The sequence below is a fragment of the Schistocerca cancellata genome, chromosome 3 (assembly GCF_023864275.1).
Source record: "Schistocerca cancellata isolate TAMUIC-IGC-003103 chromosome 3, iqSchCanc2.1, whole genome shotgun sequence".
NCBI lineage: Eukaryota > Metazoa > Arthropoda > Insecta > Orthoptera > Acrididae > Schistocerca > Schistocerca cancellata.
This window is the reverse complement of record NC_064628.1, coordinates 87472599-87498895: the sequence shown is the minus strand read 5'-3', so window position 1 is coordinate 87498895 and position 26297 is coordinate 87472599. Positions and strand designations below refer to the sequence as shown.

Here is a 26297-nt window from a genome sequence, read left to right as displayed (position 1 = left end):
AGCCTAGTGTTACGTTTTTCACACGCCATTATTGTCACAATATTTCACACGACAACACAGAAAAACACAATTTGAAGAGCAAAAATAAGAGAACAAATTAACATAGCACTGAAAATAATATCTAGTTAATTGCAGCTGCGAAATACTTGGTGCAAATCTACATGCGTGCCACACCTGTTGTACTGTACAACAATGAAAGACTGCAACTACAAAGGAAATTCTCTCTATAATTACGCGCTAGCAATAAACAATAGCTACACTAATTGCACAAACTACAAGAAAAAATTCAGAAGATTCCAGTGAGGTATCCTAGGCTAAGGGTCGACATATGAAACGTCCCCTTAGAACAATTGTACACGACTGTGCTTAAACTGACACACAATATTTTTAGCGCAACGCAATCTGACTTTCAAAAATCCCTGCAAAAGAATGACCCTGACTAACATTAATCTATACCTTTCACAAATCTCTTACCTCACCAAAAATCTCCGTTACTCGAACTACTGCAATACAGCGAGCGCCACTACTGCCAGCTAAATAAAAGTTCAAATTACGGAAGGCACTAACTACTGATAGGGATAGTTAGCAAATGAAAGATTTTAATAGAGAACAAACAATTTATTTATCTTAATATCATCAAAAGTCATAATATATGTAATTTCAAAACTCCGCCATTTCCTTCCACACATCCACCACTGCTGGCGACTCACCTCCAACTGCGCAACGCTACGCGCTGTTCACATCCAGCTGCCGCTGCCCAACACTACAATGGCAGACAACAATGCAAACTAGCCACAGACTGCACACAGCACAGCCAGTGATTTTCGTACCGAGCGCTACGTAACGTTGCCGATAAGAAAACATAAACAGCCTACTTACATACCTAACAGCAGTTATACGTTGCCGATTCACCTGTACAATTTCATGAAGAGATGTTCGAGTGGTCAACATAATCACTGCCCACACCATTAGGGATTCTCCTCTACATCGGCCTCTTTCCACAATCTTCGGGTCCCGAATTCATGTTCCACATTCCCTCCAGATGCGAATTAGTTGAGAGTCACTCTCCAGACCAAATCGAGACCCAGCATAATCAATGTACTAGTCCAATCTTTACTTAGTTATAACATGTAAGAGATATAATAAACTCTTGCTCCGAAGAACTTTTCTCTCCTTCAGTAATTCACTTTACCCTCTGTATCTGAATCTCTCTCTCTCACTGCCTCCATTGTCCCTCTCACTTTTGCATTGGTTTAATTTATTTATTTTCTCTCTGCCTCCATCACTCAATCCTCCCATACGTATTTTCCATGAATTAATGTTTCATTTGCATGTTTCCTTCGATATTTGCCAAATGGACAATTCTTTGCCTAACTCACAAAATTCAATAGATTAATCCAAATAAAACCAACATTTTGTATCCACGTCAGCGTGATATTACATACATCTGTTAACATCATTCAGAGCATGTTGACGACTCCACTCTAGACGTTCCCTTCTGGGAGGAGGCCGCGCGGTCTCAGGCGCCCTGTCACGGTTCGCACGGCTCGCCCCGTCGGAGGTTTGAGTCCTCCCTCGGGCATGGGTGTGTGTGTTGTACTTAGCGTAAGTCAGTTTAAGTTAGATTAAGTAGTGTGTAAGCCTAGGGACCGATGACCTCAGCAGTTTGGTCCCATAGGAACTTACTACCAGCACCACTACTCTCTGAAGACGTGACAGATGTACACACATAGCAGGTCTCCGACAGTAAAGGACACTCTGTCGAAGCCGTCTGTACACCGTTGGCGCCGGCCGGAGTGGCCGTGCGGTTCTAGGCGCTACAGTCTGGAACCGAGCGACCGCTACGGTCGCAGGTTCGCATCCTGCCTCGGGCATGGATGTGTGTGATGTCCTTAGGTTAGTTAGGTTTAATTAGTTCTAAGTTCTAGGCGACTGATGACCTCAGAAGTTAAGTCGCATAGTGCTCAGAGCCATTTGAACCATTTTTTTTACACCGTTTGCGTCGATACAACATGTCCGTGCAGTTATTTATTTATTTAGCGTATGTGGTTTTCAAGTACAAATGGTTTCATGTTTAAATACATACAGACAGATAAAGACAAAATCAACATACATTATAACACATAAATAATGTTTCGTCTTATAGACACTCAATTAAGGATAAAGTAGGCATACACAGGTTGTTACAATAAGGTATCTTGTCATAGATAAGATAAAATTATCATATAGAAATTGTTGCTATAAGGCCATTCAGCAATCACATATGTGGAATCTATAGAGTCTCTTTAAAGTTCTATGTCTAGGTTTTCCATCCACTCGACGGCTGCAGGGGAGGCTGCATAAAGTTCTCGAATGGATCCTTTAAATGTACGTTTAGGGCATTCCTGAATGATGTGCTGGATCGTTTGCTCTGGATGTCCACAATCGCACTGTGGTGAATCTCGTATGCCCCATCTACAGAGCATCTCGCCACTTCTGCCATGACCAGTTCTGAGTCTATTGAGTATGACCCAAGTTCTTCTTGGCAGGTCTGTACCAGGTAGGTTTCCACCAGGTGCTATTTCATTGCAGTTCTTGTATAGTACAGTCGGAGACGATTCATTTTTCCATGAATCCATAGCATCGTAAGACGCAGCCATAAGGTTTGAGCCGTTCTCCATGGTGGTCTTTTAGATCTTAGTCGGGAAAGATTTGGGGCAATGTCCTGATGGATTGGAAGGTTGGTATTGGAGGAGATTTTACGCCATTCATTAACTAAGGCGGTTTGCCACCTAAGATGTGGTGGAGCTATACTGCAGAGAACAGGAAGCGAAGGTAGTGGGGTGGATTTAATGGTCCCAGTTATGGTTCTCATGGTACTGTTTAGTTGAGTATCGACTTCGAAGGTGTGGCTGCTGTTAAGCCAAACAGGGCTGCAATATTCCGCAACAGAGTATACCAGCGCTACAGAAGAAATCTTCAGAGTATGTACATCAGCTCCCCAGGTAGTATTGGCGAGCTTTTGAATAATATTATTTCTTGTACGTGTCTTAGCAGCAGTATCTATTAGGTGTGGTTTGAATGTAAGCGATCTATTCAATTTAATACCAAGATATTTTGAGTTTGGGTTATGCTTTAACTTTCTACCAGCAAAGGTCCGTGCAGTACTAAGGCGGTACTGTTACGGTGTTACAGCCAAATAACGGCCTTCTCTTTCTCATGTCACACGTGGTCGGCTCTGCCCTGGTCATCGGGATACAGTTTCGGTCTCTATAAACTGTCGCCACATCCGAGAAGCAATAGAACGATTCATATGAAGCCATAAGGCCGCATCAGTTTGCTAAGGTCCTGCTTCCATTCTTCCTATGGCGCTCCATCGCAGAATCTGGTAGGAGTCTTTCTGTGCTATACCTCACTGTCTGTGACTGTGTAAACAGCGACTGTGGATGTGCGACTACCTTCGAAATACGAGCGCAGTTCAATAAGTAACGCAACACATTTGTTTTCTCGGCCAATTTTGGTTGAAAAAACCGGAAATTTCTTGTGGAATATTTTCAAACATTCCCGCTTCGTCTCGTATAGTTTCATTGACTTCCGACAGGTGGCAGCGCTGTACGGAGCTGTTAAAATGGCGTCTGTAACGGATGTGCGTTGCAAACAACGGGCAGTGATCGAGTTTCTTTTGGCGGAAAACCAGGGCATCTCAGATATTCATAGGCGCTTGCAGAATGTCTACGGTGATCCGGCAGTGGACAAAAGCACGGTGAGTCGTTGGGCAAATCGTGTGTCATCATCGCCGCAAGGTCAAGCAAGACTGTCTGATCTCCCGCGTGCGGGACGGCCGTGCACAGCTGTGACTCCTGCAATGGCGGAGCGTGCGAACACACTCGTTCGAGATGATCGACGGATCACCATCAAATAACTCAGCGCTCAACTTGACATCTCTGTTGGTAGTGCTGTCACAATTGTTCACCAGTTGGGATATTCAAAGGTTTGTTCCCGCTGGGTCCCTCGTTGTCTAACCGAACACCATAAAGAGCAAAGGAGAACCATCTGTGCGGAATTGCTTGCTCGTCATGTGGCTGAGGGTGACTATGAAGTCGATATACCTTAGTCTTCGCACGCGTTTATGTAATCAGGTGACATGTTGCAAACCCTAAGCGCAATAATTATGTTACTAACATTGCTAAATTATACATAAATAACAATTTTGGCTACGATTCAGAAACAGGAGAGAGCTAAGGTTTGGACATGCTAGAGCTTTAGGTTTGTTCAATGTACATCTGTTACATGTTATAACTAAGTAAATGCTAAAGTAATACACTGAAACCGAACTAAAGATATGCAGATAGATATGCTCTTAATGATGTAAACAGATATATGTAATATCATGCTGACATGGATACAAAATGTTGGTTTTATTTGGATTAATCTATTGAATTTTGTGAGTTAGGCAAAGTATTGTCCATTTGGAAAATATCAAAGGAAACATACAAATGAAACATTAATTCATGGAAAATATGTGTGGGAGGATGGAGTGATGGAGGCAGAGAGAAAATAAATAAATTAATCCAATTCAAAATTGAGAGAGACAATGGAGGCAGTGAGAGAGAGATTCAGATACAGAGGGTGAAGCGAATTGTTGAAGGAGAGAAAAGTTCTTCAGAGCAAGAGCTTATCAAGATTATCTGTTACACTTTATAACAAAGTAAAGATTGGAGTAGTACATTGATTATGCTTTTAAAAATATGCAGTAGCTGTACTATTTATTCTATTAATTGCTATACATATAACCCCAAGCTGGCAGGGGGTTCATGCCGCTGGTGTATCGGTATATTTGTAAAGTATCAAAGTATTAGCTTCAGTAACTATTTTTTGATGAAATCGCATTGCGTTTTAGGAAATAAATCACCGTTTTTAGGTGATGAAACCTTTTAATCAAGTAATACACTGCAAACAATTCAAACCTACGGCTTTCTAACGCTGGAGCCTATGCGAGTATTTCGCGCTTGCGTACACTGTCAACACATGCATCCCATTGCTATCTCCGCCGAGTAGCATGAGTCGCATATCGCGAAGAGCAGCTGACCGCGTTTCTCGTATTACACGAAACACAGGCGACACCCATTAATGCTGGACGTTACTGCAATCAGTCGCGCTTGCGTTAAACACCAGTGGGTCTGCAGTTCGTTAAAACAGTTTTGGCATTTATTACGGTAACAATGACGAGCTATTAGATTATGATTGTGATGAAATGGCTATATAAAAATTTTTGCGAGATACGTGCTAAAAGAAACAGAAATGGTTAACTTGACAGTAGAAGGAGCCACAGAGGAAATAGTGTAGTGCGAGACAAAAATTTGGAGACATTAAAAAGGCCGGCCGCGGTGGTCTCGCGGTTCTAGGCGCTCAGTCCGGAACCGCGTGACTGCTGCGGTCGCAGGTTCGAATCCTGCCTCGGGCATGGATGTTTGTAATGTCCTTAGGTTAGTTAGGTTTAGGTAGTTCTAAGTTCTAGGGGACTGATGACCATAGATGTTAAGTCCCATAGTGCTCAGAGCCATTTGAACCTTTTTTTTTTACATTAAAAAGAATGTCAAGATTACCCTGAAAAGTTGATAGATAAACGTGAAAATATTAGCAAAGAACAGGAGGAAATGGCGGATTTCTTCGACCTGTCAGAAACCTAAAAGATGAAGGTAATAGGCTTTCCAGTCCTTAAATTGACTTTCAGGCATACAAAAATACAATAGAATAAAAGGAAAAGTACAGAAAGAGGTGGAGTCCCTCCTCGCCCGCACTTGGTTGGTGATCATCACAAGAAAGTCCTACCGTCACTTCTGCGAAAAGGGTTAGTATTTCAATCGAAGGAGCCCGGGATGCGGATCTATGATTTTGTCTGTACGTCATGTTGCGATCACCCATTAATACAGTACCATCTTGGAGAGAGAGAGAAATGGCTCCAAGTATTATGAGACTTGACATCTGAGGTGATCAGTCCCCTAGACTTAGAACTACTTAAACCTAACTAACCTAAGGACATCACACACATCCATGTCCGAGCAGCAGCGCGGTTCCGGACAGAAGCACCTAGAACCGCTCGGCCACAGAGGCCTGCTCATCTTGGAGAGAGAACACAGAAACATTTGAAAGGTAATAACGTTTTACGACGTGGGGGAAGCAGTGCCACAGTCAGCCTTGGGGAAAGAAACCTCTGCAACTGTCACGGCGCGTGTTGGGGCTGGTGGCGGACTAGTACTGCGAACACCGACAGTTCGTGCGGTGTGCTAGCATTACTAGTAGCAGGGAAGTTACCGTTGCTGATATGCACCGCCGATGTCTCTTGGGCCAACTGCAGCGGTCTCGGTCGTGCAACAGACTAAGGTCCCCGTGGTGATTAATTTGATTATGAAATGAGCCGTTCGTCTTAAGATGTCCTGTGAGATTTGTTTGTGATTCCAGTATTGTTAGCTTCCCTGTTGCAACTGTTGGTTTGGCTGCATCGATCGTACAGCCAATCAGACTCGTTGTGGTACGGGGTTCGTCGAGCTAGTGTTGTGTGTGTTTTGAAGTTTCAACTATCCTTAGACGCTCAGTACTCCCTGTTAAAGAGCGTCTTTGGTCTGCTACGCTTCCACCTATGGTTGTGACAGCAGTGCAAGCTGCATAGTCCTCAGTACTTAAACACTTGTGCGACCCAATTCTGCAGTGTAATACAGTGATTCATGACAGGTGATTCTTGAAACGCAGAAATAGTAAGTAAAAGTTCTGCCACACAGAGAGAATGTTAAACAGTTAAAGCAGCATACTAAACATTGGCGAAACGTTTTAATGTATCCAACACAGGCTGCTCTGTGCAATTGCGCGATCAACAATATGTAGCCAACCATCACAACAACAGCAGTTGACACCAATGAACGTCAATTTAGGGCCGTCTCCCCCCCTCCGAACTTTTAAATAAAGTAATTTCAACCGCCGACACGACAATGATGTCCTCTAAACGTTTACATTATAGTAAAGGTCAATGTCTTAGCCACGGCGGTAATCAAGTTTAATAAAATATTATATGACGAACTCACTGACTTTTATAATCTAATCCGATACAAGGGTCACCTGTCTCGTCAAGAGGTATAAACGGCCTAATTTCGTGATCTAAATGTTCCACATGACTGCGAACCCCAGATATAAAAAGACAGTCGGCAATTGGACATACGATGGTTTTCTGACCCACTGCTTTTTGTGCGCAAGGTTTACGCTGCAGTCATGGACTGTGCGGCTGGTCCCGGCGGAGGTTCGAGTCCTCTCTCGGGCATGGGTGTGTGTGTTTGTCCTTAGGATAACTTAGGTTAAGTAGTGTGTAAGCTTAGGTACTGATGACCTTAGCAGTTAAGTCCCATAAGATTTCATACACATTTGAACATTTTTTCGTTCATTTATTGCTGGGCTTGGATGTGATTCACGGAATATGGACGAAAGGTGTGCCTGTAATCTGTAATACAAATTTTTCGTCACATTTATTGAGCAGTAAAACATTCACAGTAATTACAAACTCATTTCTGGTTCGTTCTTAATATATATCGCCTTGTATTCATTCTCTCGATAATATTTGTTAGTACCGTCAACCCTTCTTTGAAAACATTAAAAGGTGTTTTTGATAGTGTGGTACTTCGTACTAGGGTAGGGGTTCACATACAGGGGCTGCTTCTTGCGTGAAACCCCTGTACTACTAAATATCTTCAATAATCACTCACTTCCTGTAGCATTATGCTACTGGATGGTTAGCAATGCTGTAGGGTTCCTAAGCAAAAAAAACAACAATCTGCACTAAGTTACCTACTGCTTTCGTGGATATGCTATTGAAGTAACTTAGAAACTTAAAAATTTTTAGGCTTTCCTTTTGGTTATCATTGTTTTTTTCCAAAATTTTTCACCATCATTCTAACATTTCTCATGACCGTAAACACTCATTTTGTGATAATGACTTTAATAGCCTCTATGGACCCTGTGTGTATATCGTCGTGCGCGGTCCAGAGTTTTCGTGAGTTGGAAATTTGTTTTTAACTTTGTGACCTGATGGGCTTCGTGTCACCGGTCCGCCGCTCGTGGTCTCGCGGTAGCGTTCTCGCTTCCCGAGCACGGGGTCCCGGGTTCGATTCCCGGCGGGGTCAGGGATTTTCACCTGCCTCGAGATGGCTGGGTGTTTGTGTTGTCCTCATCATTTCATCATCATCCAGGAAAGTGGCGAAATTGGACTGAGCAAAGATTGGATAATTGTACGGGCGCTGATAACCACGCAGTTGAGCGCCCCACAAACCAACCATCATCATCATCATCATCGTGTCACCGCAGTCGTCAGTTAACCTAAGGCAGCGAAGTTATGCGCACCATATGTCTCTGGATTAGGTAAGCTTTGCGGCCTGTGTTGTCGAACATTAGCTATTTATGCACTGCTTTCTCTGAGAGGGAGATTTGGGACCATTTGTCCAAAAGAGCGTGCGAAATTGCCTAAAAACCATACTCGGGGAAGCAGGCGCACCAGACCAACGGCCATTAATTGGCCACTAAGACCAGAGATCTGACTCATAGCAAGCTATCGTGCTACGTGATAAGCTGCAAAAGCACGTCGACGATTGCTTTAGTAAACCGTCAGTTGCGAAATTATATACAGTGGGACATTCGCCGTGTAAATTTATAAAATATAAGGAGCTATCAAAAAAATTCCTTTCGAAGGCCGTACAGTCCAGAATCGGTATGCTAATCAGGCAAAATCGCCGTTAGCTTTGAGACAGTCATCCCACAGAAGCATCAGGTTGGAATATCCGTAAAACACCTTGTCATGCTGCGTGAGGATTCCGCAACTACCTGCTGTATATCAACGCCCGACAGCAATCGCTGATCCTTCAAGGCCTTTTTTCAAGGGCCGAAGGCGTGAGAATAGCATTGGGAAAGGTCAGGACAATAGGGCGGCTGTTCGAGTGTCTCCACTTGAGTCGGCGTAACTTCTGCGTAACGACATTTGCGATACGGAGACGTGTGTGACAACGAAACAGCAGCACCATTCCACACCGGTTGTTCTCGACAGACATGCTGCCTCATACGCATTCTTCATTCTCCGATGGATGTCTACCGGTGTTGCTCCTGTATGGACGCGTTTGGTAATAACGTCGCCATAGTTCACGTTTCGGCATTTACCACAAGCGCTTTGGAAAGGCACGAATCCCACATTAATCTCTTGCCTACTTTTTGATTATATGCCCTTATCGGAGTCACGCTACGTTGTGTGTATTCTGCAGCAGCGCCCTCAAACATAAATTTTCAATATTAATTTTTACAAAAATGTTCAAATGTATGTGAAATCTTATGGGACTTAACTGCTAAGGTCATCAGTCCCTAAGCTTACCCACTACTTAACTTAAATTATCCTAAGGACAAACACACACACAACCGTGCCCAAGGGAGGAATCGAACCTCCGCCGGAACCAGCCGCACATAATGTTTTCAACTTCAGTCACTTTTTACTCGTATGTTTTAGCACGATGAGTTTCGGCAACGTGCTACTGTCATCAGCTCCCTGCGTCCGCAGCTCGCGGTCTAGTGGCTTGCGTTGGTGCCTCTGAATCACGGGGTCCCGGGTTCGATTCTCAGCCGGGTTGGAGATTTTCTCTGCCCGGGGACTGGGTCTCTGTGTTGTACTCGCCATTTCATCAGTAGAAGCAGCGGCAGTCGTGACAGTGGCTAGACTGGATTGTGTAAAAAATTTGACTGTGTAAAAATTGGAACTTTGTACTGGCGCTGATGTCCGCGCAGTTGAGCGCCCCACAAACGAAACATCATCGTCATCATCAGGTTCGTCTTGACAAACGAGTCGTGCTAAAACAATATTAGGGAAAGGTAGCTCAAGCAATAAAAATTAATTCATAAATTTATTATACAGTCGCTTATCTCGACCTCTTCCATGTTGTTGTTGTTATGGTCTTCAGTCCTGAGACTGGTTTGATGCAGCTCTCCATGCTACTCTATCCTGTGCAAGCTTCTTCATCTCCCAGTACCTACTGCAACCTACATCCTTCTGAATCTGCTTAGTGTATTCAACTCTTGGTCTCTCCCTACAATTTTTACCCTCCACGCTGCCCTCCAATACTAAATTGGTGATCCCTTGATGCCTCAGAACATGTCCTACCAACCGATCCCTTCTTCTGGTCAAGTTGTGCCACAAACTTCTCTTCTCCCCAATCCTATTCAATACTTCCTCATTAGTTATGTGATCTACCCATCTAATCTTCAGCATTCTTCTGTAGCACCACATTTCGAAAGCTTCTATTCTCTTCTGATCCACACTATTTACCGTCCATGTTTCACTTCCATACATGGCTACACTCCATACAAATACTTTCAGAAATGTTAACAAATTTCTCTTCTTGAGAAACGCTTTCCTTGCCATTGCCAGTCTACATTTTATATCCTCTCTACTTCGACCATCATCAGTTATTTTGCTCCCCAAATAGCAAAACTCCTTTACTACTTTAAGTGTCTCATTTCCTAATCTAATACCCTCAACATCACCCGACTTAATTCGACTACATTCCATTATCCTCGCTTTGCTTTTGTTGATGTTCATCTTATATCCTCCCTTCAAGACACCATCCATTCCGTTCAACTGCTCTTCCAAGTCCTTTGCTGTCTCTGACAGAATTACAATGTCATCGGCGAACCTCAACGTTTTTATTTCTTCTCCATGGATTTTAATAGCTACTCCGAAATTTTCTTTTGTTTCCTTTACTGCTTGCTCAATATACAGATTGAATAACATCGGGGAGAGGCTACAACTCTGTCTTACTCCCTTCTTAACCACTGCTTGCCTTTCATGTCCCTAGACTCGACCACTTCCATACAACATGGATAAATTGACGTTCACAACGTAAGTTTCTTTATTTGTAACGTTCTGTCTGAACTGCAGTTGCTATAGAGAAACAGCTACTGCTACAAACACCGCGAAACAGACGCGATGCATTAGATACAACCTTCATTACGTATGCAGCTCGTTCGCGTCGATAAGACTCTAGGACATGTGAAGAAACGCCCGAGAAGGAGTGACAAAGACATATCCCAGACGGCGTTAGCACTTTAGCCGTGGAAGTCGAAATGTTTCAGCCACCACGGTTTGGCACGCAGCCGAGCTATATCCTCATACGTAGGCCTCAGGAAATACAATTTCTGGCAACGTGCCTCGGTGCTAGCGTAATTAGCTTGTTTTTGTTGACGATAAGTCTCAGCAAGTTTTCTCGATTGCAGAATATCTCGCGCTTTATCATCGGCAGGCGAACTGATTTCGGGAAAGAGGCAGCCTTACATAAAACGCTGACCGCCGCGCACCTACGTCACGGGCGGCCCGTTGGACAGTGGCGGCCGACGGCCGGCGTGGAGGGGTCAGTCTCCAGTCTCCGTGGCGCCGGGACACCTCGCGGAAGCGAGCGCAGCCACCAACCACCAGCCACCAGCCACCAACCACCATGGTCGCCAGCGGCGTCACCAAGCAGTATGCTGCCGCACTGGCCGGTAACGCTCCTCTCTCATTAATTACTCCACGGATAGGCCAACGTGTACTGTGCTGTATAACTAACCAGTTACTACTCTTTCCGTGTAATTGGTCCGAGGCTAAACCACTGTGCACTTTGCACCATTACGGAAGAGCGTAATCTGTGTTACTAAACGGCTAAGACCAGCTGATGCCAATGTCAGGCTGCTTGCATAAGGAACTCCAGGGGCAACAAAACTTTGATTTTCAGTATTTCATATAACTGTTCACTGAACTTAAAATTTTTTAAAAATGCCGTCTAAGCTTCTCATTAAGAGGTATGATCTAACGTTAAAGGTTCAACACACTAAGCCAAGTATAAAACTTACTAACAGTATACATATCTTTAGGCAGCGCAATTCACGGCGTGCACATTAAAGAGACTATATATAAGAGACCCAACAAATTATACAAATGATTTTAAACTTTTTCGAAATTTTTCAAACTATCACTCCCCACAAACTAAGAAAAAGTAAAAAGTTTTGCATTTACATTGTCGCTGTTCATACAAGTAGAACTTCAGAATCAGAAACGACGTTGTAGTTTAATTCTCACATCATTGACGTCAATTTGCTGTAGAATTTTGGCACATATATTGTGTTCGAACATTATGTATTACTTCGAATAAAACGGTCTGTTGACGCATAGTCCAAACGGATTCAGAAAACATATTTCTTGTGAAACACAACTGGCTCTTTATTTACACGATGTAATGAATGATATAGACAGGGGATCTGAAACTGATTCCATATTTTTAGGTTTCCAGAAGGCTATTGACACTGTTTCTCACAAGAAACTTCTAATCAAATTGCCCGCCAATGCAATATCGCGACTGCATTCGTGATTTCCTGACAGGAACGTCGCAGTATGTAGCAATCGACAGGAAATCTTCGAATAAAATAGAAGTGATATCTGGCGTTCCCCAAGGAAGTGTTATAGAACTTCTGCTGTCCCTAATTTATATGAACAATCTAGGAGACAATATGTGTAGCCCCCTTATTTGTTTTCAGACGACGCTGTCATTTACCGTCTACTAAAGTTATGAGAAGATCAAAATCAATTGCAGAATGGTTTAGACACGATATATTTATGGCGCGAAAAGTTAAAATTGTCTTTGAATAAGAAAAATTATGATGTCATTCATATGGGTACGAAAAGCAAAGTTCGGTTACGCGATAAATCATACGGATTCACCTAAATACTTATCGATTCACCAGAATACTTAGGAATCACAGTTACGAACAACTTAAATTGAAACGATCACATAGATAAAACTGTGGGGCAGGCAAACCAAAGACTGCGTTTTATTGGCACAACACTTACAAGATGCAACACTTCTACTTAGCCGGCCGGAGTGGTCGAGCGGTTCTAGGCGCTTCAGTCTGGAACCGCGCGACCGCTACGGTCGCAGGTTCGAATCCTGCTTCGGGCATGGATGTGTGTGATGTCCTTAGGTTAGTTAGGTTTAAGTAGTTCTAGGTTCTAGGTTCTAGGTTCTAGGGGACTGATGACCTCAGTTGTTCCATAGTGCTCAGAGCCATTTGAACCATTTGAGTTCTACTTACGGGACTGCCTACACTGCTAGAGTACTGCCGTGCGGCGTGGGATCCTTACCACACAGAATTGACGGAGGGTATCGAAAAAGTCCAAAGAAGGGCAGCCCGTTTTGTATTATCACGAATTAGCAGAGAGAGCGTCAAGGATTGGTACTCATTTTTTTAACAAAACTGTTTTTCGTTGCAGCCAGATCTTTTCACGAAATTGCGATCACCAAATTTCTCCTCCGAAATGAAAATATTTTATTTTTGCCAACCTACTTAGGCAGAAATTATCAGCGTTATAAAATAAGAGAAATCATAACTCGTACAGAGAAATTTTACTGTTCATTTTTCCCACGCGCTGTTAGAGAGTGGGACAGTAGAAAAATAGTCTGAAAATGGTTGGAAGAACCCACAGCCAGCAGCTTAAGTCTTACTTGCAAAGTAATCATGTAGATCTGAATGTAAATGTAGTTCTTTACTACTAACTCTGTTCTCAGCACGTTTTCCAGACGGTATCCACGTATACCACTAAACGTACCCGCAAAATTATATCAGTGTACGACACAAAGTCCAGGAGATATGAAGTCATAAACATTGAGATGCTTGTAAAACTAGCTTTTCTTAAAACAACGCGCAAATTATTCCTATTATACCCATCCAGTGTTTGATAATGAGAGCACTTCGCGACTTCCAACTTCAAAAATAATTTCAAACCTTTCCTAAAAGGTTCTCGATTACAGACCTTTGATACTGTGTGATATGTGGGAGCTCGGTTCTTTAAAGAATCTGGAGTCAGGTTTTTGGTAAGAACAAACCAATGTCTCTGTAACTAATGACAAAAGCGCTTCAGTTGGTAGGTCTCTCTCTCTCTCTCTCTCTCTCTCTCTCTCTCTCTCTCTCTCTCTATATATATATATATATATATATATATATATATATATATATATATATATGTTCAGATACCCATCCGACAGTCCAGATTTGAGTTTCCCTCAGTTTTCACAAACAGTATCGGATGAATGAAAGGATGATTTTGTTGAAAAGGAAAGGTCTGTTTCCTTTTCCGTACTCCCTTAATCGGAACTTACGTTCCCTCTCCATTGACCTTGTAATCGAGGAGAATTTAAACCCTACACTTGTTTCCTTCGTTTTATGGATTAATTGCGGAGCTCGCCATTAAATCCACTTGAACTTTACAAGTTTCGTCAGGCTGTTTAAACAACCACTAACGCGTTACACTTCTAACTTATAACATTGCAGGTACGAAACTGGATGTACCAGCCCGAAAAAAGGTTATTATATGACAGTCCGATATAGATAACTAGTAAAATCATTACAAAAAGCTTATTTAAAAAAAAAAAAAAATGAGTACCAGTTTTCCACAACGTAACAGGAGTGGTGCTTTTCCTTCTTTCGCAGCAGCTGGATAGATTTATAAGATATTATATTTTTAATTACTGTTTTGTCATATGATTTTACACACTCGTAAAAACATTCAGTGTAAAACGCACCGGAAGAAAGATCTAAGGTAACTGCAACGAAAGATGAGGGGGCACTACAAGAAATTCCTGACTAGATTGCATCGCCAGTTATACAACAGCCTGATGGTAGTTCGAATAAAATCAGAATTTAAATTCGTAGCGCATAAGCATTATGCGCACCTTCTACAAACGAAAGTGGACAACGGGGGTATTGTCCTGCTGTTCCGCTTGACGGTTATCATTAGCTAAATAATTTGGCGTCTTAAATACACAAGGTCATTCGGGAAGTAAGATCTGATACAAGGTGGTAAATATTCCCAGACAGAAATAAGAAATGTGTTCGTTGTTCATATAAGTAAATCAGCATCTCTGCTGTTCGTAGCTGTCTAGTTTCCAAGGCACAAACTGGACAAGTTGGATCAGTGTCAGCTGGACTCACATTTCTCAAAACCAAGCTTAAAAATCGGTTGCACTCATTTAGATTATGGTTTGGCTTGATTTCCCTAAATTACTTAAGACAAATGCTTATATGGCTCCTCCGATAAATTCCCTTTGCGGACGAAGCTCATACGCCTATGTTACAGTTGGTACTAGAATAGGGACCAATATGCGTAGGCCTGTAAACAAATTCCAACTTTTTTAAATAGCTTTCAGCGTCTTTTTAGATGTATTTCTTCTAGAGTGTGCCACTGCGTTTACGCAGTTGTACAAGTTTTATTTTCGGTAGACTCCCAGACCTAACATTTTCAAACCTAAGTTAAAATATTCCAGTATGATTTGTCTTGACTGTAATTTACAACATATAATTAATCATCTTCAGAGCTTGGACAGATAGAAAAATCTGCAAAAAGACAAACAACAGAGCAGAGCAGTTAAAGTTACGTGAGGTTACACTGCCTGGGACGTGTAATGTGTTGCAACATTTGTACGGTATATTAATTTTTAATTATTTTAATTTTATTCTACATTGCAATTCATTGCAGTAACGTAGAACTTTATACTGTACTGTATTACTAACTTGCAAAAAAACTGCAGATATTTTATTAGATTTTTGTTCAGTACGTCTAAAACCACAGCAAAAGAACCAAAACCCGTGTTACTGCTGTCAGCAGTGCGATTACATAAAGTAGTATTTTAACGAAAAACTCCTAGTTATTGTAAGATGCACACGTTAATAATTTTCTCAACTAAGAGCTATGTGCCTATGTTTGAAATATGTTTATAGTTTTTCAAGGTCAAATTATTTATTAGTGTAATCATCAAGCGTCATGCTTCATCTGCGTCACACAGCATTGTCAAGAACGTGGCTATTGCGACCTGTACAGTAATGATATTTTTTTTCTACAAATATCAATTTTTAAGCGAATCATCTTGACAGAAGAAAAGTCAGAAGAGAAAATTCCTAATGTCATACAAACAAAAAAAACATACAGAATGTAAAAGAATTAAAAATTAATATACCGTACAAATTTTGCAACACATTATACGTCCCACGCAGAGTAACCCCACGTAACTATAACTGCTCTTCTCTGTTGTTTGTCTTTTTGTAGATTTTTCCATCTGTCCGAGTTCTGAAGATGCTTAGTTATCTGAATTGTAAATTCAAGTCAAGACAAATCAGATTTTTAATGAATATTGAGATCGCGTGCGCAAACCAGACTATGTCAAGCTTCACAAGATAGAGATACCCTCACACTGCCATACGCCGCACCCAAAATTCCTTAATTGCCGCTTTAAGTCTTATTTCTCATGGTAAAAAATCACCGTCGATCACTCCGGTCTCTCGAAAAAGGACACAAAAATTACGATTTAATGACGTCCCTAGAACGATAAAGTTTTGCGCCCGGAGGACAATACGAAGTCAGCACGCACAGGTGGTCACACGTTGTATCTCGCACGTCATTGACGCAGCGAACAAGCTGATTTCACGTGCTGCGATCTCCGAAAGGCTTTCGAAACCATTGACTGATAATAAAGATACAATCATACGCAACGCCTCGACAAGTGTGTAGCTGGCTCGATATCATTACGAAGCGATATGAAATGAAACGTGCATATCATGTAATTGCTGATAAGGAAAAATAAATGACTTCAGTTTATTGAGAGAATTTTTGAAATGTGTTGTGAAAAACATGATTCCTATCCAACTGTCGTTTTAACACGGCTCAAGTGAGTGAGATCGTTTTGTGGTCGGTTCCAAGTAGAATATTGAAGAAACATTGAGGCATCCTGTTGGGTTTGTATTTCTTTTATAGCAGATGACCAAAATGTCATCCGCTGTGATATACATAAATTGTGGTCTACTCATAGGAAACTGTCGTACAAATACAGGTTTCCAAGGGAAATTCTTACAATTCTTTGGCGTCTGCGATGAGCGCACAGACTCCAAGTGATCGATAAATGGCTGTAGTGAACTCTGTGGGCGTCAGTAGCAAATTATCGGATTGTAAGACATCAGATCCTTGCATCAAAATACATAACGTCCTGGAACGATAACTCTAGGTTTATCGAAAGAAATCATACTAAACCCTCCGTCGGTGGCAACCTTTTCGTAATTTCGTTCGGTCGCAATGTGCCAAAAAAGTAAACAATTTCAAACTGAAATAAAAAAAGGGTTCAAATGGCTCTGAGCACTATGGGACTTACCTTCTGAGGTCGTCAGTCCCGTAGAACTTAGAACTACTTAAACCTAACTAAGTTAAGGACATCACACATATCCATGCCCGAGGCAGGATTCGAACCTGCGACCGTAGCTGTCGCGCGGTTCCAGACTGTAACGCCTAGAACCGCTCAGCCACCCAGGGCGGCCTGAAATAACACCCACCACCTTTTAGGTCTAGCGAAGTTTCCTTCGTCTTTACCTTCTTTAGGATCGAGATTAACGAATTAATAAAGTAATTGAAGGAGAAAAGTTTTTATTACCCAAAACACACGATTCTGAAAATAATCATATTTCAGCTCTCCATTGTACTTGATTTAAAATTTTGACTGAATTGTGAGCTAAATGTTAAAAGAAATCATAAAAAAAACATGTAGGTGCTTCAGTCTGGTTCTAGTGAGCTCAGTCACCAGATTTGCTGGATTTAGGCTCCTCACGGAAAGTTGGAAGGATGGCAACTTTGCGCTCGCTGCAGACGCCGTTTGCGTGTTTATTGCAGTTCGCCTTGGCACGAGACGGACATCTCGAAACGGTAAGCCTCCTGAAACCAGCTTAAGTCAGGCTGGCAATACTCCTTCGCCTCTTGAAGGGTGGTTCGACCTTACGATCATACACTCCTGGAAATTCAAAAAAGAACACCGTGAATTCATTGTCCCAGGAAGGGGAAACTTTATTGACACATTCCTGGGGTCAGATACATCACATGATCACACTGACAGAACCACAGGCACATAGACACAGGCAACAGAGCATGCACAATGTCGGCACTAGTACAGTGTATATCCACCTTTCGCAGCAATGCAGGCTGCTATTCTCCCATGGAGACGATCGTAGAGATGCTGGATGTAGTCCTGTGGAACGGCTTGCCATGCCATTTCCACCTGGCGATTCAGTTGGACCAGCGTTCGCGCTGGACGTGCAGACCGCGTGAGACGACGCTTCATCCAGTCCCAAACATGCTCAATGGGGGACAGATCCGGAGATCTTGCTGGCCAGGGTAGTTGACTTACACCTTCTAGAGCACGTTGGGTGGCACGGGATACATGCGGACGTGCATTGTCCTGTTGGAACAGCAAGTTCCCTTGCCGGTCTAGGAATGGTAGAACGATGGGTTCGATGACGGTTTAGATGTACCGTGCACTATTCAGTGTCCCCTCGACGATCACCAGTGGTGTACGGCCAGTGTAGGAGATCGCTCCCGACACCATGATGCCGGGTGTTGGCCCTGTGTGCCTCGGTCGTATGCAGTCCTGATTGTGGCGCTCACCTGCACGGCGCCAAACACGCATACGACCATCATTGGCACCAAGGCAGAAGCGACTGTCATCGCTGAAGACGACACGTCTCCATTCGTCCCTCCATTCACGCCTGTCGCGACACCACTGGAGGCGGGCTGCACGATGTTGGGGCGTGAGCGGAAGACGGCCTAACGGTGTGCGGGACCGTAGCCCAGCTTCATGGAGACGTTGCGAATGGTCCTCGCCGATACCCCAGGAGCAACAGCGTCCCTAATTTGCTGGGAAGTGGCGGTGCGGTCCCCTACGGCACTGCGTAGGATCCTACGGTCTTGGCGTGCATCCGTGCGTCGCTGCGGTCCGGTCCCAGGTCGACGGGCACGTGCACCTTCCGCCGACCACTGGCGACAACATCGATGTACTGTGGAGACCTCACACCCCACGTGTTGAGCAATTCGGCGGTACGTCCACCCGGCCTCCCGCATGCCCACTATACGCCCTCGCTCAAAGTCCGTCAACTGCACATACGGTTCACGTCCACGCTGTCGCGGCATGCTACCAGTGTTAAAGACTGCGATGGAGCTCCGTATGCCACGGCAAACTGGCTGACACTGACGGCGGCGGTGCTCAAATGCTGCGCAGCTAGCGCCATTCGACGGCCAACACCGCAGTTCGTGGTGTGTCCGCTGTGCCGTGCGTGTGATCATTGCTTGTACAGCCCTGTCGCAGTGTCCGGAGCAAGTATGGTGGGTCTGACACACCGGTGTCAATGTGTTCTTTTTTCCATTTCCAGGAGTGTAGTTACCAAAATGCCTTCTGGGGCCGAACTTCTTCAGGCAGATTTAGACGCTGGAGGGGATTCCATGGCTCTTCTGGCTCCTTCTCTGCAGCTCTGGAAGAGTAAGCCCATAGACTAACTTTTTGAGGAATGCCCTCTTGTGCAATGGTTCGAAATCATTGCCAAGATAGATGAAGAGGGAGTTGAACCCAGTCCCATTCATCGTCGAATAAAAGATTACCACTGGCCAACGCATGTTGTTTCTGTACACATCTGCTGAAGACATTTAGGCTGCAGTGTCCACTCCACCCTCTGTAGAGTTGTAGAATGCTATGATCTCTGGCCTTTTGGCCTTTCCAGTCCGCAGCTCGTGGTCGTGCGGTAGCGTTCTCGCCTCCCACGCCCGGGTTCCCGGGTTCGATTCCCGGCGGGGTCAGGGATTTTCTCTGCCTCGTGATGACTGGGTGTTGTGTGCTGTCCTTAGGTTAGTTACGTTTAAGTAGTTCTAAGTTCTAGGGGACTGATGACCATAGATGTTAAGTCACATAGTGCTCAGAGCCATTTGAACCATTTTCTTGGCCTTTCCACGTGAAGGCTCAATAGTATCGTCATTATGAAGCGTAGAAAAGAGGATCACATTTTCTGCTCTCTGGGGCAGTATGAGACCACTGTTTTCCCATTGTTGACCCGAACATACAGACACGTTCACAAAAGCTGGAGGCTACTGTTTCTTGTTTTCCTTTAGCATAGCAAAGTAGGTGAAATTATGCTTTTTGAGCTCATCAACAAGAGTAAAGTCGGTAAACAAGTTGTCTGACGTGTTATTTTGTCAACTTTCCAATAAGGGTACAACCATTCGTTTGACAAAATCAGGTGGTTTGTTGCTCGCTCTGCAAGGATCCTCAGGCTGTGTGTCAGTATACAGGGTGGTCCATTGATAGTGACCGGGGCAACTATCTCACGAAATAAGTATCAAACGAAAAAACTACAAACAACGAAACTCGCCTAGCTAGAAGGGGGAAACCAGATGGCGCTGTGGTTCGCCCGCTAGATGGCGCTGCCGTAGGTCAAACGGATATCAACTGCGTTCTTTTAAATAGGAACCCCCATTTTTATTACTTATTCGTGTAGTACATAAAGAAATACCAATGTTTTACTTTGACCACATTTTTCGCCTTGTAATAGATGGCGCTGTAAGAGTCACAACCGTATAAGTACGTGGTATCACGTAAAATTCCACCAGTGTGGACGGTATTTGCTTCGTGATACATTACCCATGTCAAAATGGACAGTTTACCAATTGCGGAAAGGTCGATAGCGTGTTGATGTATGGCTATTGTGATCAAAATGCCCAACGGACGTGTGCTATGTATACTGCTCGGTATCCTGGACGACACCATCCAAGAATTCGGACCGTTCACCGGATAGTTACGTTGTGTAAGGAAACAGGAAGTGTTCAGTCACATGTGAAACGTCAACCACAACCTGCAACAAATGATGATGCCCAAGTAGGTGTTTTAGCTGCTGTCGCGGCTAATCCGCACATCAGCAGTAGACAAATTGCGCGAGAATCGGGAATCTCAAAAACGTCGGTGTTGAGAATGCTACATCATCATCGATTGCATCTGTACCATATTTCTATGCACCAGGAATTGCACGGCGACGACCTTGAATGTCATGTACAGTTCTGCCACTGGGCACAAAAGAAATTACGGGACGATGACAGATTTTTTGCACGCGTTCTATTTAGCGACGAAGCGTCATTCACCAACAGCGGTAACGTAAACCGGCATAATATGCACTATTGGGCAACGGAAAATCCACGCTGGCTGCGACACGTGGAACATCAGCGACCTTGGCGGCTTAATGTATGGTGCGGCATTATGGGGGAAGGATAATTGGCCCCCATTTTATCTATGGAAATCTAAATGGTGCAATGTATGCTGATTTCCTACGTAATGTTCTACCGATGTTACTACAAGATGTTTCACTGCATGACAGAATGGCGATGTACTTCCAACATGATGGATGTCCGGCTATATTTCATGACAGGTGGATTGGTCGTCGAAGCACCATACCATGGCCCGCACGTTAACCGGATCTGACGTCCCCGGATTTCTTTCTGTGGGGAAAGTTGAAGGAGATTTGCTATCGTGATCCACCGACAACGCCTGACAACATGAGTCAGCGCATTGTCAATGGATGTGCGAACATTACAGAAGGCGAAATACTCGCTGTTGAGAGGAATGTCGTTACACGTATTGCCAAATGCATTGAGGTTGACGGACATCATTTTGAGCATTTATAGCATTTATAGCATTAATGTGGTATTTACAGGTAATCACGCTGTAACAGCATGCGTTCTCAGAAATGATAAGTATCACATTGGAACAACCGAAATAAAATGTTCAAACGTGCCTAAGTTCTGTATTTTAATTTAAAAAACCTAAGTGCAACAAACTGTTCGTCTAAAATTGTGAGTCATATGTTTGTGACTATTACAGCGCCATCTGTCACAAAGCGAAAAAAATGGTCCAACTAAAACATTCATATTCCTTTACGTACTACACGAATATGTAATAAAAAATGGGGGTTCCTATATAAGAAAACACAGTTTATATCCGTTTGACCTATGGCAGCGCCATCTAGCGGGCCAACCATAGCGCCATCTGGTTTCCCCCTTCAAGCTAGACAAGTTTCGTTCTTTGTAGTTTTTTCGTTTGACGCTCATTTCGTGAGATATTTGGCCCGGTCACTATCAATGGACCACCCTGTACACTTCCAAGCTGTGGGTGTAGGTCGTCTTTGCAGCTGTGAGGGTTAACAGTATAACATACTTGGTGGGGTTTGAGGGAATGACTGACAGAAAGGGTGTCTTCCTCTGAAACCTGCACCCTCCCTTCTTCCAGTTTCCCTCCTCTCCTTGCGCCTGGCAGATCCTCTGTCTTGATCATCGTCAGTGTGCCACATCAGTGTTGTGTTTAGTGCTGTTTCTCCTGTGCGTCAAGAGGTGTGATTTTAATTGTGTACTGCCTTGAGGTTCGCTATCAGTGTTTGTTATGTGCTACACCATCCGTCGATACCTTTCATGCTCCAGTCATACTGTGCCTTGTGTTCTTTTAATTGTCGCAGTGTGTGGATTTTTGTGTGTGCTACTTTTAAACAGTTTTAACAGTTTTTTATCTCCATTTTACGGTCACCCCGTTTTTTTGTCTATTTCCTTCCATGATGATCCCCCTTTCTTATATCTATGTTCACCATATTCTCTCCTTTGTTCTTTTTAAATGTCTTCTATTGTTTGTTCTATGTCTTTCGGCTGAAGAGCAGCGCATATGCTGCTGCCAGCCCGCCCCGATGGGGAATTGAAATACAATAAAGAAAAAAAAAATGAAAACTGCGAACATTTCTTCGACGGTGACTTTCTCTCCAACAGAATAGTTATTTTGAGAATTCTCGACAAAAATTTCGAAGATTTTACGAATATAACATAGCAGTCATACACTTTTCTTCGCTGTCTGGAATTGCAATCGTAGAAAGCGAAGGCACCTGAACAAGGTTTTAAAGCGTGTTAGGCTCATGACCGGGCCAAATTTTTCAACTTCATTGTTCTCACGACCCCAGAGCTTTTCCACACTTTAAACTTTTACGATTTTCTTTATAGGCTCCTGCAAGGTACTGTAAACCACTAAACGCCAGAACTCCAGTCACATTTATTGGCCTGATGTCTCTCACTCGTGCAGCAGTCCCACTGATGCTCTTCATATATTGACTGATATTTTTCACCATTATTTCTAGCACAGCATCAGTGAAAAAGTGATTCCAACACTCAGCTGCGATTTTGCTGAGTCTAGCTGCTCCTAGAACCCCTGGAAGATGAGTGATAATATTTTCTGGTCCTCTGTGCTTATCCCTATTCGGTGGCTTCCTGGTCCATTTGGTCTTCCTATCCTTCCCTAGTGCGAAAGGTGTATCTTCTTCCCCAGTGTCACAAACCTCTTCATCGTCAGAATCAAGTCACTATACTGTTGTTCAGTAGACGTGTCATTTTCTTCATCATCCCCATATTTTGACGAAATATAGCTTTCTTCATCTAAATCTTCTTTGAGCACTGCATCCTCATCATCATCAGCTGTCAAAAGTCTTATTATCTCCTTGACACCCTCCTCGTTACTCAAATTGAGCGTGCTCTTCGCCATATTATCCAAAAACCTGGAACAAAGGACATACGAATTAAATAGTTTCACCATAACGGGTTCATTTGCAGTGGGAAAATCATGTACATGTCATTAAAGCACCCTTTTGTTCTATAAATCCAACAAAATAACCTTATAAACTGATGAAATATAACCAGGCTCCTTTCCCTGTGACGACGCGACGTAGCGATGACAGCGATGGAAGGTGGGGAGGGTGCCTGGGCGGGGGGCGCCACCTGTCGCCTTTAAGCAGGGGAGCCAACCGAGAAGCTGCAGCTGTGGATTTTTTCAAGGGTGCGACCGACGGAGGGTTAACTGCCCAGAGTTTATCAAACTCTTGGAACATATACCTGTCAGCCGGTACATATTTGAATGGGGTGGTGAATGGCAAAGTATAGCAGAAGGCGTATGACTGGGATCCATAGCGCCTTTACACACGAAAGGAGCCAATAATTGCTTGTTGGTGGTCTGTAAAAATTCTTCTTCGAAATGTAAGACATGGACAATGTGGGCGTGCCGACAAGAGTACTGTTTCCCATTCGAGAGACCTTACTGTGTACGGCTTATGTCTGCGCTAGGAAAACAAATGCTTTCGCTAAACTCACACCTCCGTGAGAAACATTATGAGGAAAACCTTCTTCCATGTGCGTGGCCACCCTGAACTCATGAAGCCACCTGAAGGCTTCGCGAGTGGATAAGCTCGTTTCCGACCCGCCGCAAGCCGGAAAAGACCGTGAAAACGCTTTCCGGACTCGGGTACCTGAAAGTCCGGTCAGCTTTTAGCAGAAAAGTTGCCAGCCTGGAACAGGAATCAAAGAGAATTCCTCAGGGTCCATCGTCCATCGGCTAGCACTGCTATACAGTCAGCCAATAATAATATGTGTGATTCTTCGGCTTCTGCTGGCGTATTTGTTGATCAAACGGTCCATGCGTGTACTGCCGGTCACTAGTGGCAATTGACACAATATTTCGGCGATCAGGCATGTCACCATCTACGTGTGTTGAGAAATGAGCTCCCGAGGGCACGCGGTCGACTTATATCCCCATCCACCCCAGGCAGTTTCCTCCGCTGTTACCGCCCGAGGGCGAGTGTCGGCAATAACAAAGACGCTTCCGTCGGAGCCTGTGGTAGCGTCGATGTAGTCCCACAGTACGCCCTGGTCGCCAGGCGACTGCCAAGGCCAGCTTTCGGGCGCGGACCACGGAGGGAACGGCTTATGGTGAGAGAGGATATAAGTCGGCTACGTGCCCTCAGGAGCTCAGTTCGTAACGTACCTACTGATCATACAATGAAGGCTTTCACGACCGGATGGTACTGTTGTTGATAATTCTTTCGGGTTATATGGCCGTGGTCCATGGAATACTTCTATTCCTAACGTTTCGTCCAATACTACGTTGGACATCCTCAGAGGTATGGCTGGTCCTCAGTCGGCAGGACTCAACAGGACCAGCTATACCTCTGAGGATGTCCAACGTAGTATTGGACAAAACGTTAGGAATAGAAGTATTCCATGGACCACGGCCATATTATCCGGAAGAATTATCAACAACAGTACCTGATGATGGCGACATGTTTGATACCCAAAATATTATGCCCGTTGTCCACTTGGATAGATGGTACGCCTGAGGACTGTTTGATCAATGCTAATATGTGTCGACAACCAGAGATCTGGGGAGCTGGGGACCTTTTCTTTAGTAGAGTGATGAGATTCGGGGTTCATATTCGGTGAACTTTTTCAGTGGAGACGTTCAGTGATGAGAGACGTCGTAATGATTTTTTGGAAAACTCCGTGTTGAGACTTCATTTCAAGACTTTGCCCTTGGTGCTGATCCGATCCCATGATGGCTTCAGCATACTGCATATCAGTTCTGATTCCCACTCCAGTCTTGGCTGGATTTCATTCCAAGCTGATGCATATTCTCACGAGAATTCGACTATGTTTCCTTCTTTGAAAGTAGTCTTCCGTCCCTCACCTGAAGCTGCTTTTGTTGCAATCCGATTGCGGTTCAAAAATGGTTCAAATGGCTCTGAGCACTATGGGACTTAACATCTATGGTCATCAGTCCCCTAGAACTTAGAACTACTTAAACCTAACTAACCTAAGGACAGCACACAACACCCAGCCATCACGAGGCAGAGAAAATCCCTGACCCCGCCGGGAATCGAACCCGGGAACCCGGGCGTGGGAAGCGAGAACGCTACCGCACGACCACGAGATGCGGGCTCCGATTGCGCTGCTGATCCGAGTGCTGACACTGCTGCCAACGAGCCGTTCTCATGACCACCGTCTTCCAGTTCAAACCTGATTCCTCGGATGCCACCTTCGTAATTCAACCGCAGGTAAAACTTCACCGTGGTCGGTCAGAGGGCAGACCCCCTCAACGCAGCCAAGCGAGCTCTCGGCAGTGTAACCCTCGCCAGTGGACGGCGGTGCTAACCCTCTCAGTCTGCACAAAGGGAACAGCCCAGTCAACAGCCAGCACTTGTCAGTTAAATACCGCGCACTGTCCACTAGCGAAGTTGAAAGGCAAGACTTCAGCCCAAGACACAGGCCGAAACAGATCGACGCCCGCTGACAGCCAGCACTACACTGTCGACGTCGGATTCAAGACTTAAATGATGAGATCTAACTGACAAGCCATCTCCCCAGGAAGTCCAATTGTGCAGTTTCTGCCCAGTCCAAGCACCCTAAGACACTGTATTTAATGATTTTTTGTTTTGTTTTTTTGTTGTTTTAACGTATTGTTTCACTATTACTATATGTTTTGACCTCTCAGTCATCTCGATGTTCCGCACACATCCAGTGAAGAGATGACTTTTGGTTTGCCGGCCGATGTGGCCGAGCAGTTCTATGC

At 44.0% G+C, this 26297-nt stretch overlaps 1 protein-coding gene across 1 annotated transcript in view; it reads left to right on the top strand.

The window, feature by feature from the left end:
* The first annotated feature begins 11335 nt into the window (after positions 1-11335).
* Positions 11336-26297, top strand: part of LOC126177071 (facilitated trehalose transporter Tret1-like) — a 90328-nt gene continuing 75366 nt past the window's right edge. Inside the window, exon 1 of the mRNA XM_049924311.1 lies at positions 11336-11535. Within this exon, the coding sequence (XP_049780268.1) occupies positions 11490-11535 (46 nt within the window). The 5' untranslated portion in view covers positions 11336-11489. The remainder of the gene's footprint in view (positions 11536-26297) is intronic.